Raw genomic sequence first — 16,748 nt, forward strand, 5'->3', positions numbered from 1 at the left:
GATGTAAACACACTGAATCTTCTTACATTTGCACATTTAAATGATCATGTGATTTTTGTGGATGTCTAAGACATTTTCACTTTCCTGAGCTATTTTAGTGTCCACAAATGAGTAAAAAAGTGTTAATAATGTTAATTTCTTTTGTGTATTACCCTTAAAGGTAAACTGCATTTTTTTTCAAACTTTATTTTACTTCATTTTTTTTTAAACTTACCACTAACTATTTATAGTTTTGTTGGACACTAAAATGCTAAATAGATATTAAAATCTTGTTTCTTCTTTTTTATCAAGTGAATCAGCTTATGTGTGTGCAGGACAAGATGGACTATATAATTTTACATTTAACCTTAATATGAAGTGTTTTACTAATGGTCAGGATATGTTCTGTTGAATAATGATCTGCAATGGGTTTTTTTTTTTTGTTATTTTCTTGTTTTGTTTTGTGGTTTTGTTTTTTTTTTCTTTCATATTTGTGGCAGATAACTTTGTACATAAATGTTTACCACAAATGAATGTTAATGTTTGGTGTCACTTGGACTACTACAAGAACTTTTTCTTACGACTTTCAGTAGAAGCCTGTGGTGACTGCTGGAAATCCACCACAGATCAGAATTATTCAACCCTGTTTTTCTTGGGGTTTATACGTAAACAGTAAAGTCAGCATCAGCTATTGAGGACAGTCTTAAAGTATCAGATGTATTTCCACTCCACCTTTCTCACACCTTCCTATGAGATTGTCAAAATGGCACCGTCTTTCCTTCTTTCGTTTTGTTCTCAGTGTACTCGACTTTGTCCTAATGAAAGTTTGGTTAAAATGAAACCAGTGTTATCTGTCAAAAAGAAAGAGCAGTGAAAAGAACATACTTGTGGGCACTTCAGATGTTCACTAAAAGCCTTAAAGCAGCATTGGTCTTCCTTCATTCCTGTAAATCTGTTTCAACCAGGGGATTTATTTATTTATTTACTTCTAATCAGCAGAAGAGGTGCATAACTGCCATCCTGTCCTTATTTTCCCCCTCACTTTCTGACGGCCACGGGGTCGCTTCCCCGACAGTCCTGCAAGAGCTTGTCTATTTCTCTCACAACTTCCTCGGCATCCACCGACTCCCTGCCTAGATCCCGGGCCGAGCGGTCTAACTGCTCCAGAACAGAGTCCATCTCACTCGAGTCTCGGCTCGCTCGGGAATGCACTTCTGCAAAGGCCCTAGCCATCTGATCTGATGCCATGAAGGGAGCGTCTTTTGACTGTTTACTGGGTGATAGATACTGACTGTCAGTTGACAAGTACTGGCTGCTTGGTTCAGCCAAGGCTCCTGATTTCACTTCACAACCATCCAGTGGTCCTTTTGTTGAGGTGCAAGGCTCAATGCATGTCTTGGTTGGGCTGCTCGATGCTGAGGGAACCTCCTGAAGCAGAGGACTCAGGGCACGTTTGGCTTTTAAGTAAGGTTTAACATTGGCAATGAGAATAGTGTGCTCTCTCTTGTCTTTCCCAAATGTACAAAAAGTCTTTTTCCCAGTGGGATTCACAGTTTCGTATGTCTCAGTCTCAACATTAGCTTCAACTGTGGGTACAAAGAGATTTGTGCGATAATCTGCATTCTCAGCCTGACTGGCTGCAGGGAACTGTGGCATCCAACACCTGTCAGAATGACCAAGCACTCTGCATTCATCTGTGCAGTTAACACATTCTTCTTGCTCTGCAAAACAAAGAAGAAAGAGAAAACACTCTAATTATAAGTGGATTTCTTTAAACTAATTGATAGGCTACCATCAACACGTGATGGTCCTAATTGACATCTGGTTCCTTAATTATGGAGAAAAAGAAGCCATAATTAAAATATTTCAGGAGGTTTGCATAAACCTGCTAGTTGAGACAAAAGATTTATTTAAGTCTGTTCTCTAGGCATTAAAGCATTCACACAGCCCGATGGAAGTATAAAGAGGTCATTAGAGAACCATTCTCAGAGGAATTGAGCTTCATCTGTAAACTAATCTGTTGCAGAAATCTGTAAGGCTTTGTTCTGTAAAACTCATCCTAGAAAAGAGTGAACAGTACTTAAGGAACTCAAAGGGCTTTATCGGGATTAATTTTTCAAATCAAATAACTGAGCAATGACTGCCTTTCTGGAAATACAAACACTTCATAAAAATCAGCAAGCTAGCTTTTCATTTTTGTCACCTCCATTTCATTTATAATTGTTATGTTGTGTGACAGTCACAAAATAAAAAGGTTTTCTTAAAGAGCCTACTTTTCCTGCTGAGAACAGAGAACTAGAATTTTCCATCAGTATGCATTAAATATAAGCTTGTCAAAAAGTGCATATTGCAATTTTATTAGACATGAGTATGGATCGTGCAATCAGTTTTCCCCTTTTTTGATTTGGTGCAAGTAAGTGAAAATAGATTTGCTCGATACACACAGTTTGGAAGAATGACAAACTGTGACACACTATTTGAACTGATAATGTTTTCAGATAGTATTCCTATATTCTTATTTTTCTCAAATAACATAGCTAAATAGATTTTTTTCACCTCATTTTTAGAACATGAATTTTTATACTTCCTGTTCTACAAATCAAAGTCATAAAAAACCCTTTCTACTTTAAAAACCCTAGCTTGTCTGTCAGTTTACACTGATAGAATAGATTTGGGCTATCATTTACCATTTTAGAACTGTACACATGATTCTAAACCAATGTCAGGGATAAGGAAAATTCCAGAAATACACCTGAAAACTGTTTTTCAGAAAAACTTAACTTTGATCCATGTTGCTTTATATTCTTCTTCTCAGTATTAGCTAGTCAAAGCTGATTGAATAAATCCTTTTATTATCTGTGTTTCAATTAGATATACACTGGTCTTTATCTATTAAGCATTCCACACAAAAGTGCAAAGGGATTCAAATATTAATTTGAGGAATTTAGTATTTAAAAATGACTGGAATTCCAATTAGGAAAAAACATGAGTATACCTTTAAATTTAAGAATGACACAGAGAGAGAGACATGTGCATCAAATCTTCAGAAAAGCAGAGCAAACTTCTTGATCCAAAGATAGAGAAAAAAAAAATTATCAACATCTTTCTAACTTCCTAATAACCTTATAATATCACCACCAGATTTGTGGACAGCTGAACTGCAGAAACCTGACACAGAAAAAACAGCAAAGATGATCTGTGAGAATCCAATAGCGTAAACAGCTTTGACTGTTAACATTTCTAAAAAGACATGATTAAAAGTGACTTAAATTTAAATGAAATTTTGTTATGTCACAACGAGCAGTTAAATCAGGGTGAAATAATTTACTCAGAACTGATACTTTTTAATGATACAGTTCTGTGAAAAAGTGTCATTCTGTATACATTCTCCCTTCCTTGAAGATTTTAAAATCTAAGACTGGTGCAAGTGCTAAAAAACCAACAAAATCAAGAGAAAATTAGGTACAGGGAGAGGAGAATCCAGTGAATTTTGAGGAAAAGAGTGCAACAGAAAGATTTTAAATCTAAAATTAAATAAGTCAGGCTCACCTCTGTGCTTGGTAAGATCATGGAACAGATCTTCCTGGAAGATGTATCAAAACATATGAAAGTCAGGGAGGCAATCAGAGACAGACATGACTTCAACAGAGGCAGATTGTGTTTGACTAATGTAATGGCCTTCTACAATGGAGTGACTGCATTGGTGCACAAGGCAAGAGCTACTGGTGTCATCTACCTGGACTTCTGTAAGGCCTTTGATACTGTTCCCCACATTATTCTTGCTGGTAATACGGCAAGATATGGGTGTGATGGATGGACTGTTAGATAGACAAGGAAATTGCTGGATCACTGTATCCAAAGGAGCTGCAGCCAATGGCTCAAGGGGACACAAGTAATGAGTAGTGTCCCTCAAGGGTCCACACTGAAACATATATGCTAAATACCTGCATCAATGGCTTAGTCAGTGGGATAGAGTACACTCTCGGCAAATTTGAAGATTATAACAAACTGAGTGGTGCAGTCAGGAATAAGGGGATGCCATCCAGAGGGGCCCTGAGAGGCTGAAGGAGTAAGCCCACCTAAACCTTATGAAGTTCAACAAGGCCAAGTGCAAAGTCCTGCAAGGAAATCACCACTATCAATAAAGACTGGTAGATGAACAGACTGAGAGCAGCCCTGTAGAGAAAGACTTGGGGAAAAAATCTGTCACCAGCTAGCAATGTGGGCTCATAGTCTAGAAAGCCTATTGTATCCTGGGCTGCAGAAATTGAAAGAGGCTAGGGCTAGATCATACATGAGGAAAAAAACTCCTTTATATGGGGGTGATGAGACACTGGAACAAGTTTCCCAGAGAAGTGGATGCACCATTATTGGAGGATTTCCAAGTCATGTTGGACAGGGATTTTTGCAAACTGATCTAGTGAAAGCTATTTCGCTCATAGCAGAGGGGTGGGACTAGATTGTCCTTAAAGATTACTTCCAACCCAAACCACTTAATGATTTTATGACCTGTAAGGAAAAGTAAGCTGCATCCTGGTTTTAGTGTACAATAATAGTTATCATAATGAAAAACAAGAATAAAAACCGACCCAAATTCTGGGACTCTAACACAGTGACTAGAATGGGAAGAGTTTAAAGAAGACATTTCAGTTTCTGGTTTTTGATTTTAATTCACTTGAATCAGATAGTGTTCGTGTCTGCGTAACTGTAGACACAACATATGTGGTGAAAATTGCTTAATGAAAAAGGAGTCATACAAATAAAGGACATTGCTATATACCTCATTCCAACTATTAGTTCACCTCCAATAAAGTTCTCTATATCTAGTTTTCCAGAGCTTCTACAGCATTAAACAGCTTCTGCTTAAAACACTCCAATAAAACTGGTACACTCTCTCAAAAAAACAGACAAACAAAAAATCCCAAACCTAACAAAACACAAAACAAGAAAAGGAAAGCATAAAATTACACAAAGAAACTAAATTAAATATTTTAAAAGGCACATGGGCCAAGAGCATTGGAGATGAAGGTTCCAAGCTTCCATGGGACGTGCAACAGATAATATTATCCAGGTTTGATTACATACCATCTAAGAAATCCAAAAGAAATAAACAAAAAATGCCTCAAATGCAACCCTTTAAATATTAATTGTAGAGCTTTACATTTTGCACATGCTTTCTATTAATTAATTTTATTCCTTTTCTCTACCTTCTAGTCCTACAGAATTGATTTGTGGCAATCTTAGCCTCTGTCTTTAGAAGTAAACCTATACAATAAGGCAGAATAACAAGTGTTTGGTTTAGAATTTCTCTAACCATATCTAAAATTCTTTTTCTCTTATGTGAAATTCATGACAATGCTGATTAGAAGTTTTCTGGCATGTTTAAAGGTTTCCCTGCAAATTTCTAACTAACTTTTATGTTGTAATCTTAACTATTCTTTATATCTTTTTTTGTAAATATTTTTTGTCCCTTTTTAAGAAAAGATGCTTCATGCTAGCTACAATGATTTTCAATTACTCCATCAAACCATGACTTTGCTCCTCTCCTTCTCACAGAAAAAGAAGTAGCACTTCCAGGAAAAAAATTCTTACCTTATTTAATATGTCAGGAGCTCATAGCATACTGAGAGACTTTGAATGAACACACTTGGGAAGATTTTAATACATTGCAGCCTATTTCATTAAACCACAAGAAAATCATCTGTAGAAGGGAAACTTCCTGTCTTTCAGGTAATAGTTCTGAGTCTTACTATCTTAAAATACATTAAATAAATGTTCATATATTTACATACAATTCTTTTGACAATATGAAATTACACATATGGCATATGAAATACACAGCTGGGAAATTCTCTTTTGACACTATCTTTTATTCTAAGACTTGACTGAACTGTATTTTTTTAATAATAATGTTACTTTCTGAAATTTGTTTTAATTGAAAAAAATATTTCATGAAACATAAAGATCAGAGATTCATAGAATCATAGAATGGTTTGGATTGGAAGTGACATTAAAGATAATTTAGTTCCAACCTCCCTGTATGGGCAGGGACACCTTCCACTAGATCACATTGCTCAAAGCTCCAGCAAACCTGACTTGAATATTTCCAGGGATGGGAGATCCACAGGTTGCCTGGGCAACCTGTTTCAGTGGCCCACCACCATCACAGTAAACAATGTCTCCCTAATATCTAATTTAAACCTCTCCTCTTTCAATTTCAAATTATTCCCTATGTCCAATCACTACATGTCTTTGTAAAAAGTCTCTCCAGCTTTCCTGCAGTACCTTCAGGTCCTTGAAATCTAGTGAGTCTCCCCTTTGACAGTAGAAATAAGTTAACTACTCTAGGTATTCAGTACTGTGCCAGAAACTATGCTTCAAGACTGATTAGGTTAATTTTTTTATAACTAAGCTATGTTCTAAGCTTTTAAATTAGCTCTTATGCACAGGCCTGCACATACATTGAGGATGAGGATAACCCTTACACAGTATATTCATTAATCATTATTGCTGATAAACATACAAACTTTGCTGGCAATGTCTAAGTAAAAGAGAGATATATCATATAGAATATATATGTTATATATGTTGCATGACATGTCTTTACTTCCTGTATTTGCTAAAGCAGTTTTTATACTTGCATTCATACTTATACTACGTCTTTGTTTCTCCTCCCTGGGCATCCTAGCAGCGACTGAATTAAATATGAAGCCAAAGAAGAAGTAGAAAAAGATACTGAATGACCTTGAAGTGAAAGCCACCTGCTTTGCATGAGCTTTGGTGCTCTAGTTTTAAAAATATGTGTTGTTTCACTTCAGTCTTTTATGTCACATCATAAGAAATGGATTTTGAGTATTGATTATCATGCATTATATGCTGCTCCTCTCACCATTAGCCTGTAATTTTGACTGCTACAGCAAGCAGACAGTGAAGAAAATCGAACAGGCACTTTTGTACTAGCAGCAGAAACTATAAACATGAAGTGAACTATTACCACCAAGGGCCAAATTAGTATATATAAGGAAAGAGAATCAATTTAAAGGTAAAAATATAAAAATGTATTTATGTAAAATAGGTCATACACTGTGCTGTACAGCAAGATGCACTGCAGAGTGATATGCACCATCAGTCTTTATCTCTGTGCTTGTCTCCCCCTGTTGAAAATAAACCCTTAATAATGCAAGTGTGTACAATAAACAGAGGCAGCCTAGAGGTTTTCCTAACTCTCTGGAGCTTTAAGGATAAACAGTCAGAAGTGTTTTATGCACTTAGGGGAGGACATCCACTAAAATAGAACTGCTAAATTAGCAGCCACAGAAAGAAAAGGAAACAAGCTATCTGAAAACAACACTCACCTAGGTAGGAAATGTATACTGGGTAGAAATTTAAGATGGTATAGGATGAAACTAATGTTGATGCCATAGAAAATGCAATGCAAGGTATGTATTTGGTGCAACATGAGGTTTTGCTCACGTATTTTGTTCTGTATTACCAGACAAGCTATATTTAACACACCTTCTGTAGAAAAGTTAAAGCAAAAGATACTTCTATTATGCTATCTTTAATCTCCTGTGCTTTCCTCATAAATATTGTGAACAGAATTAAATATGGGTAGTGATTTCACCCTAAATAAAGTTAACACTGTAAAGTTAATTAATTAATGCTTTAGATAGCTGGCTCCTTTTAATGGCTAAAATGAGATATCTTATTTTGACTCACTAATTATATGAATTTGCATAATGATAACAAGAAGGAAACTCAAGAACTATTCTTTTAAACAGTGACTCAATGTAACCAAACTGAGTTAATAAATACAGCATTTTTTCTAATTTAATTGGACCTTAATTATTTAAATTACACATACAGACACAAAGCCAGAAAGTAAATTAGAAGTAAACAATCCAGGTACATAAAACATCAGCATACAAACATTTTCAATTAATATTTCATGTACTATATTTATAAGATAAAGAATACTATACTTTGCATCAAGTACTCCATGTAATGTAATAGAATAAGTCCAGTAAATCATATTTAATATATTAAATAGGACATATGATATACCATATATGACATACTATATATGAAAGTAACATTTTATTACCATGTTCCTCAGTGAAAGCTAAAGAGGAATGGGGCTAAATTATCACATGAATAACACTAAATATGTTTAAATGTCAGTAGCTTCTGTTATACTTCATAATCCTAGGAGATAGTAGCCTATTTTTCAGGTATGTTACTTATTTACTAGTTTTTAATCTTTCAACAGATGATGCCTAGTTTTTACTACTATATCAACACGTCTTTCTAATGGACTTCTTTTTTTTTTCCTCATTGCCATAAATATGGGAGCTAAAAAATAATCATTAGTTGTCAGGGATGGCTCACTGGCTGTCTCAGGTGACTGGAATGGCTGCCAACTGACAGCTCTAAATGTAAAATACACTGGAGGACCCATTCCAGAATGTGCATCACCTTCCTTATAAAGCATGCAGTTTCACACTGCTAACACAATCTACCTGCACTCTTGAAATAGTCCATTCTTCATTACAGAGTGAGCAGTAATGCCCATGTTTTCTGACCCTTTTTTCACATTACAAAGAAAAAGATCCATCTTTGAATGCCTGCATAGAGTTCACACTGACTTCCCTAGGAGACAGATTCATTTCAACCCTTATGTTGTGACTTTGTGTTCATTGTTGAAATTATGTCCATTTAGAATTCAGAAAACAAAGAATAAAAGTATAAAAACCTAAAGCAAAGTACTTGCTTTAGACTTATAAAATAAGGTATTCTTTATATATTTTTAATGGCTTGAACAGACATGAAAAATCTGTATTTTTCTTGTACATATGTGTAGACAGGTGGACAGTAAGTGGCATCTAATGCCTAATAGAGAATATAAATAACTCTGCTTTTCAGAACTTCAGTAAATCTGGTAATATGACCAGAAATGGTGTCTTATTTTTTTTTCAGTTGAGACAGGCAATTGTCTTTACAAAATAACTAAAGTCTGTACATAGTTATATAGTTATTTATAACAGGACCAAAAAAAAAAAAAAAAAAAAAAAAAAAAGGCTGCTTTGACATGTCCTGTACACTGGGGCTATATGACACTTCTGATGAGAACAATCAGCTGAAGTACTACTTCTGTGGCTGAATTTCTGTTTAATTACAATTGATTTTGACATAAATGAGCAGAGGTAAACAAATTCTTCTATACACATGCTTGCTGTTATTAAACAGAGCTGTCTCCAATCTGAGTATTTATATTGGCTTGTCTGTTTAAAGGCTCCCTTCAGTTAGGCAAAGCAATTATGTAGCTCAGATTAGCAAAACGACTGGCAGTAAAATGAGAATGGACTGCCACTTTTTTAAACCTCTTGGATCTGCTTGTCTTCTCCTGATAAGGGGAGGTTGAGACTGGATATTACAAAAAACTTCTTAACAAAAAGGCTTGTTGGATTATGCCGTCCGGGGGAAGCTTGTTGAGTCATCACCCCTGGAGGTATTTAGTAGGCATGTAGATGTGGTGTTTAGGGACATAGTTTAGTGGTGGACTTGGTACTTAACAGTTAGTTAACAGCTGGACTTGATGATTTAAAAAGTCTTTTCTAACTTAAACAGCTCTATGATCCTGTATTATAATTACAAGCATCTGTCTATAATTCTTACACTGAGACTCCCTGGTGTTGCTATTTGTTTGAGATTTTTTTGTTGTTTGTTTGCTTTTTCTCTGCACACAGGATAAAAAGAATATATTTTTTATATTGACATGACATAAAATACAAAAGCAACGAAAAGCTGGTGGGCCTATGGATTTTATTCTAGTTCACATTTGTCCCAAGCCGTAAATATTGGAGAAATACTACAGGATTACAAGGAGAACTGCAGAACATCTAACATTTTTTTACAGAAGTATGCTTTAAACTCATATGTATGACTTAATAGCAATCACATGTTTTTGTCTAAAGACAGTGAAAGTGCAAGAAAACATTTCTGTTACCTGAAAATTTTCCATCCTCACAGCGGGCTGGTCCACAGATCCCAACAATGGGTCTTTGGCCTCTGCCTTGCTGTTCTGGAGGCAAATCAGACCTGTGAGTCACAGACAGGGATAGGCTCTGCTTCCAAAATTCACAAAAAATGTCAATACTTCCACAGTAGAAAGACAATTTCTATCTGCAGCCCAGGTACAGCTAACAGCCCTTGAAATTTTTCACTGTGCTCCTCAAAAGTACAAACACAGAATTTCATAGCTGATGATGAACTGAAAATGTCTGCCTAGTAAAAAGGGTGTCTCATTTCTTTCTATCAGAGGAGAAAGAGGCTGCTAATGAACACCTCGTTTTGGTTTCCAACCTTTGTCTATAATTCGGGCTGGCACCTCCTTTAATTTGCAGGAAAAAGATCATAGGACAGCTATGAAAAGATATTTTGGCCTCTTCCCCATCCCACCATAAAAAACTCTTCTTAGCCTAGGGCTGCAGGAAGGAAATATATGAGGACTAGCTATGCCAGCCCTGCACTTAGCTGAGGAGCTACAGGGAAACTTTAGTTATCTGATATATTCACAGTTTAAAATAGTAAATCTTTGTTGTGGAGCTCAAAAGCTGTTTCCTGGAAAAGAAAAGAAACAAAACTGCAGTAATTAACAGAAGAGAACAGGCTTGTGGATCTGTTAGAAAGAACATTTTTTGTGTAACACATTTTCATACTCTTGATCAAGGCAGTTCCACAGATTTTGCAGGGGAATTGTTTCAGTAATGGCACCTAAAAATGCAATAACTCTTAGGTCTGAAACCTAACCAAATTTGTGTGACCACTTGCAGAATTTGCATGATACTGGATACTAACCTTATTGTTAGCTAGTCATAATCATAATATCAATATTTTCCATATCTAATTTGTAATACTTTGTAAATACTAATTCTGTATATTGTACTGTGTCAATGTTTAGGAATCTGATCATTAACCAGGCCCTTTGTGCACCAGCCTATACAAATATTAATAGATAGTACAGTTAAGAGACAAGAGGTAACAAGTGATTATGACTAACAAAAGCAATGAATGGGAAGGAAAGACACACTAATGAAAATATAATCATGCTGTTGACATTTCCTGAAAATACCAGTATAAAAGCTCCATAATTTAAAGAAGCTATCCCCATCTGTCACACCACCAAGCCACCAGCAATTAGCTATATATTACACCACTGAGGCTTCCTCACCGGCTGCCAATTATTTCAGTATACAAATCTTTAATTAGAAGGCACCAAGATTTTGCTTTGTAAGCTTGTCTCAAATTTATATATGACAACTTGTTTACAGACACTGACTGATGAGGGTGCCACTGAGTAGAAACATGACAGGCTTCTGAAGAAATTTGTTCCTATGTCCTTTTGATGTCTCTGTTTACATTACGACTGTTAGGTAGACTCTCTTGAGGGAAAGTCTGTCATATTCTGTGTAGGAGCATGATTTTGTCCAAAACAGAGTCAATGCAGTAAAGCTTTGCAAATGCTATCTGTTTTCCATAATTAAGTCTCAAAAAAAAATTCTAAAGGCTATATGAATGCTGGGCCATTAAAAATCCGACCACTTTGGTGAAAATGAGTAGTTTCTTCCACATTCCTTACAGCATGCCTGGATTTACATTAAACATTTCCTTTGTCAAACATAATGAGACTATGTCTGTTTATACTGACTAGGAAGAAAAGCCCACTGGGTATCATGCTCTGATTTAAAAGGCTGACGTTGTGTATGGGTCATATACTTTGGACTTCACGGGAGGTACAATGCATCTGAAAGAACACAAGGAAGAACATTTTTCATGATGCTGCTCTCAGAAAAACACTTAAGTTGTGCAAGCATCTTAAGGAGTTCTCACTTGGACAAGCAAATACAGAAATATATTCTTAGGAAAAGGGAAATGATTTAAGAGTTTCATATAGAGTCTCCCCTATGCCATAATAAGTAGCATATTCATTACTGTTTGATTAGATGGTGCCCTAGACTACTGTTTAGCAGTCTGCTGGTGCTGTGTTATATTACCACCTTCAAAATAGATTTGCAGAATGGGATTACCCTTATGCTAATTTATGAAGCACCCACATTCTCTTAGGAATTTGAGTTTCATAATACTATCATCCTACTTAGCTTTCTGCCTGGTAGTGCTCCAGTTACATAGATCAGAAAAAATAATTAAGGATTCCTTTTTGAAATCTGACTCTCTAAATATAATTAGTTTGGCAAAAAGAATTGTACATGTAAAGATATTAAATACATATTTTCAGGTTCTCTGTGAACTGTAAATGAATCTCTGAAAGATACGTACTGAAGATGTCTCTTCAGAATATTCACATTTTCCTTTCTCCAGCACCTTCATCAGGAACCTTAAGTTTCATATCACATTCTTATATTTCAAGGATTTAGGAGATTATAGTTATTAACAACACTACTACAGAAAATCTCTCCTGCTAGTTACTCTTATTTGCACCAGATGAGAGGCTCAACTGAAAGTCACCTTTTTACTTGTCATCTTTGCAGTTGTTATACCTTCAACCTTTGTACTGATGTCAGAGTACTGTGATGTAACAAAACACATCTTTAAGAAATATTGGCAATTTTGGAACTATTTCCCAAGATGTTGTCATTATGTGTTCCACTGTTTTCACTAATATCTTCATTTTATAAGCTCACTAGCAGTTAGAAGCTAATTTTCCTGGTCTCTAGCAACCCATCGTCTGAGGCATGTTCCTATAAAAAGGTGTATTTTAGTCCTGGAGATAGACTCAAAGGCTAGTTACAAACATCACTGCCAAGTAAGATGCAGTCAGGGTAATTTCTCTTAGATGTGCCCTTAGCTCACTTATCTGAGCACCCTTCAAAGAAAACTGAACAGTGAAGCATTAGATAACTAAACCACTGCTCTGGCAAAGCAAGTTAAAGATGCAGCTGCTACCTTTAAAGCAGCTGAGGGATTCAGGATGCCACTGTCAATCTATTGACTTCCTTTAAGAAAATCTTTACTCTGTAGAGATAATGAAGCTACTACACCCTCAAAAATGGGGCAGACATGCAGTAAAACCTGTTCTAGACATAGATTGCAACCACCTTTCTCAGGGTATTTAAAGAGACATTTTTTTATTTACTGGAACTTATCACTATAAAATGTACTTAATTTACAACTTCATGTATGCTTTCCACCATGACCTAATTTTATTGGGTGGTCTTTCTCTCAACCTTTTTGTCCCATTGGAATGAAGGGGCAAGAAACCTGTGCAGTTATTATTGCTAGGATTCCAGGTAATGTGAAGCATAGAAAACTTGCCCCAATATCTACTATCTATCTACTACATATCTACTACATATCTACTATCTCTCTCTCTCTCTCTCTCTATATATATATATATATATAAAAGTATATATATATATAAAGCCTATGAGTTTCCTAATAAAATGTAGTTTTGATTTATTTTTTTTATTTAAGAAAAAGAATTGTTTCAGTTCCCAAGGAGACAGAAATTTCGTGTTAATCATCATATATGAAAGCATCCTAACCTTGAACAAATTCTTTAAGGAAATAAGGTATGAAAAAATTGTCTTATTGGAAAAAAAATACCAAAAAATCAAACTTTATTTTTAAGTAAGTCCACCTGTTATAGCATATGCGTGATATGTATCCCACTTCTCAGGTATCTATGAAGCAGTTTAGCAGAGCTCTAAACTTATTTGTAAGCTCTCAAGTGACTCTCTGCTGTTCCAGCTGAAGATGGATACAAGGCAGCTAATTTGCTACTACCAAGGGAAAATGTTATAACATAAAAACATTCCCTCCCTTAGCTTCAAAACTGTGGAGTGTCTAGGGAGCCTGACTATTTGTAGAGTTGATACTATGCATATGCTTCCTCTGTAACTGTTATATGCATACATCTGGCATCTGTCTCTGTGTTGAAACAGACTTAATTGTCCCTAGTATTACTATGTAAAAACCTCTAGCTTACATGGTTAATGGAAAATAAATAAATAAAAGGATAGATGTAATTTTGTAAAATTATTTTTGCTTTATTGGCAAGATATGCAAAGAGCATACATATAGCTATCAGAAAAGTATATTAATAAAAATTATGCTTTCTTCTTAGCATGGTACTTGTCACTGTGTACAGACTCTTAATCAAGTTGTGTTTCCCTCTTTTATACAGACTGCAGCCGGACTGATTCTGGAGATTAATAATTTTTTTTTTTTTTTGTTTAGAGGGACTCTACATGTTATTATATTATTCAGCTTACGGTTGCTAGCGAAGTCAAGACTCAGGCAAAGCACTTGATTTCAGATTCCAATGTATTTTGAAAAGATCAAAGAGCATGGCAAATCCTGTTCTTTGGTTAGGTAGACCATGCAGAGCACTAATATTCTAAAAGATGGAGGTAGCTGCATATAGCTAATATTAAACTGAAGGTCTTTTGAAGTTATTTTAACCTTTGTGTCAATGTTTATCTCAAACTCCCCTTCCCTAGCAAGGTAAAAGAAATGCTTCTAGCTGGGAAAGCACACAGAAATGAGTTCTTCCTGTAAGGTAAGATTAAAAAAAGCTGGTGATTTGACATCTGATGTCATTCATAGTAGCAAAAACGAAATGCTCAAGGTGCTTCTTTTACTGTGATTTAGTTATTTGAGCAAAGCTGTAAAGCATGGGCTTTCTTAGGGCAGCTTAGGTCTTTTTAGTATTGAGGGAAAAGGTATTCCTGCAGCTAAGGTCTTCTGAAGAGCCTCGTTTCCTCCTACCATGTACACTAATTCCTAGTGAGCAGGAAGACAGGTCATAGCTTTTTCATCCCTCCTGTTTAAGCTTTACTCCCAGCAACAGGGAAGCAAACCAGAGAGAACCTCCTTTCTAATCTGCTGTTTAAGGGAGGGTTCTTGTCAGTCAAGAGACTAAAAAAAACCAACTCCACAGGAAGGAGACTCAAATGCTGAATATTAGTTTTGTAAGATGTCTAACAGCAGCTATGAAATAATCTCATTTAGGACATAGTCACATAATTTAATTTCTGGCAACTAAAATTAGGCTAGAATTCCTATGCTGTCTACAGAGGCAATGGAGAAGAATAGACTCAAAAAGCCATTCAGCATGTTGGTGACAGGCTCCAGAACTAAAACACTTCCGAGATTTGCTTAGCTATTTTATAATCATAGAACACCTCAAGTTAGAAGGGATCTCCCATTGAGTCCAATTCCTTGTTCCTCACACGACCACCTAAAGCTAAACCTTCAATGAATGCTACTGGAATTAATGTCTTGAAGTTGTGTACCTCTGTGTTAGAGATACATACCTATTGATCTGGCTTTGCCCGTTAGCTATCTTAAGCTTTTCAGCACTCAGCAAATTGTGCATTTGGATCTAAGGGCCAAATATCCCCTAATTTAATGTAGATGGGATTTAGGTGTGTATCTCAGGACCACGAGTCACCTTTTCCTTAATCCACATTGTCCTCCTAATGGTAGGAAAATTGTCTCCTTGCAAAACTAATAACTTAGGGATTACATACACATATAACTTCCGGGACTTCCACAGAATATTCGTTCCATATCTACTCAGATCAAGTTTCTTGGTATTTTTCCACTGAACTATTTTCTTGCAAAAGGAAAGTAACTTTCCTTCTCCCTTAATACTCTGCTACCATGCTTATACCAAGCTACTACAGTTTTTACGCAGTTGAAATTTATGTCTAAAAGGTCTGCATTTTGAATGCCTGAAGGAACACCTTGGGATCTGCTTCTCTTCATTGAGGCAAATTGTAGGCAATCCACAATCCACTACCTTCTTGAAACCACGGCTCTGGCTCCAACTAAGTTCTTGCCAGTAACATAACAATGAGTGGCTCTGCTGATGTATAGGTGCTTCTACCTTTACACAAGCAAGATATTTGACATACTGTGAAGTGGCCTTTTTTTTTTAATTAAATATTTTCTTTTGGTTTTATTTTATTTGATACTTTATTTTATATTAATTTATTTTTTTTCCATAAATTAACAAGAGAAATCCAGATCAGCTGATCAACTACTTTTTGTCTACAGAGCAAGTTGGCACATTAGGTATAAATCCAGGACATCATCCTAGATTCTGCTGGAATTTGGAGTCAGAGGTGGATGAGAGCCAAAGTCCTTCTTGCCAGCCCTTCTATCCAGCTGTACCCTGCTTTTGCAGCATTGGCTCTGTTGGCTAACAGATCTAGCTGAATTCTAAAAAAACAGCAGAGCACTGGTTATCTTGCAAAGATGCTTAATTCAAGTTCTCTCTTTCATCTACAGTTCAAACCTACAGGTATTCTGTAAATATTATCAAAGCATATGTTTAGCTTTCGCTTAACTAGAAAAAGAAAAGGAAGGGAACTGGAATAATATTCCATATTTAAGTACCAGACTTTTCATGCCTACCTGTCTGTCCTGGGAGTACTAGCTTTGGATTAGTACTAGCTTTAGATTTGGAAACCTAAACTTTAAGTTATCTCAGGCGCCCAAAGGTAAGTCAGTATACATTACTTTTTTTCCAAGGACAAAATAAAATTTACAGATATAGAGGAGCATACCTGAAATTCCACCAGTCACTAATTCCATTCTCAGAAATAATTCTGATCTTGAAATTGTTATTTAAAAGGCTGAGTAGGGCTGTGCTCTTCCATTCACTAGGTCTGTGGCTTACAACAGCAAATTAAATATTCCTTCTTTAAATAAATTCTCAGTTTAAGTTTGGCATGTGCTTTTTA

At 35.8% G+C, this 16,748-nt stretch overlaps 1 protein-coding gene across 1 annotated transcript in view; it reads right to left on the reverse strand.

The window, feature by feature from the left end:
- Positions 1 to 470: 470 nt before the first annotated feature.
- The window catches only part of PCDH17 (protocadherin 17), an 87,350-nt gene continuing 71,072 nt past the window's right edge, over positions 471 to 16,748 (reverse strand). The window contains exon 4 of the mRNA XM_008492466.2: positions 471 to 1,700. Within this exon, the coding sequence (XP_008490688.1) occupies positions 1,018 to 1,700 (683 nt within the window). The 3' untranslated portion in view covers positions 471 to 1,017. The remainder of the gene's footprint in view (positions 1,701 to 16,748) is intronic.

This window comes from Calypte anna, chromosome 1, assembly GCF_003957555.1.
Source record: "Calypte anna isolate BGI_N300 chromosome 1, bCalAnn1_v1.p, whole genome shotgun sequence".
NCBI lineage: Eukaryota > Metazoa > Chordata > Aves > Apodiformes > Trochilidae > Calypte > Calypte anna.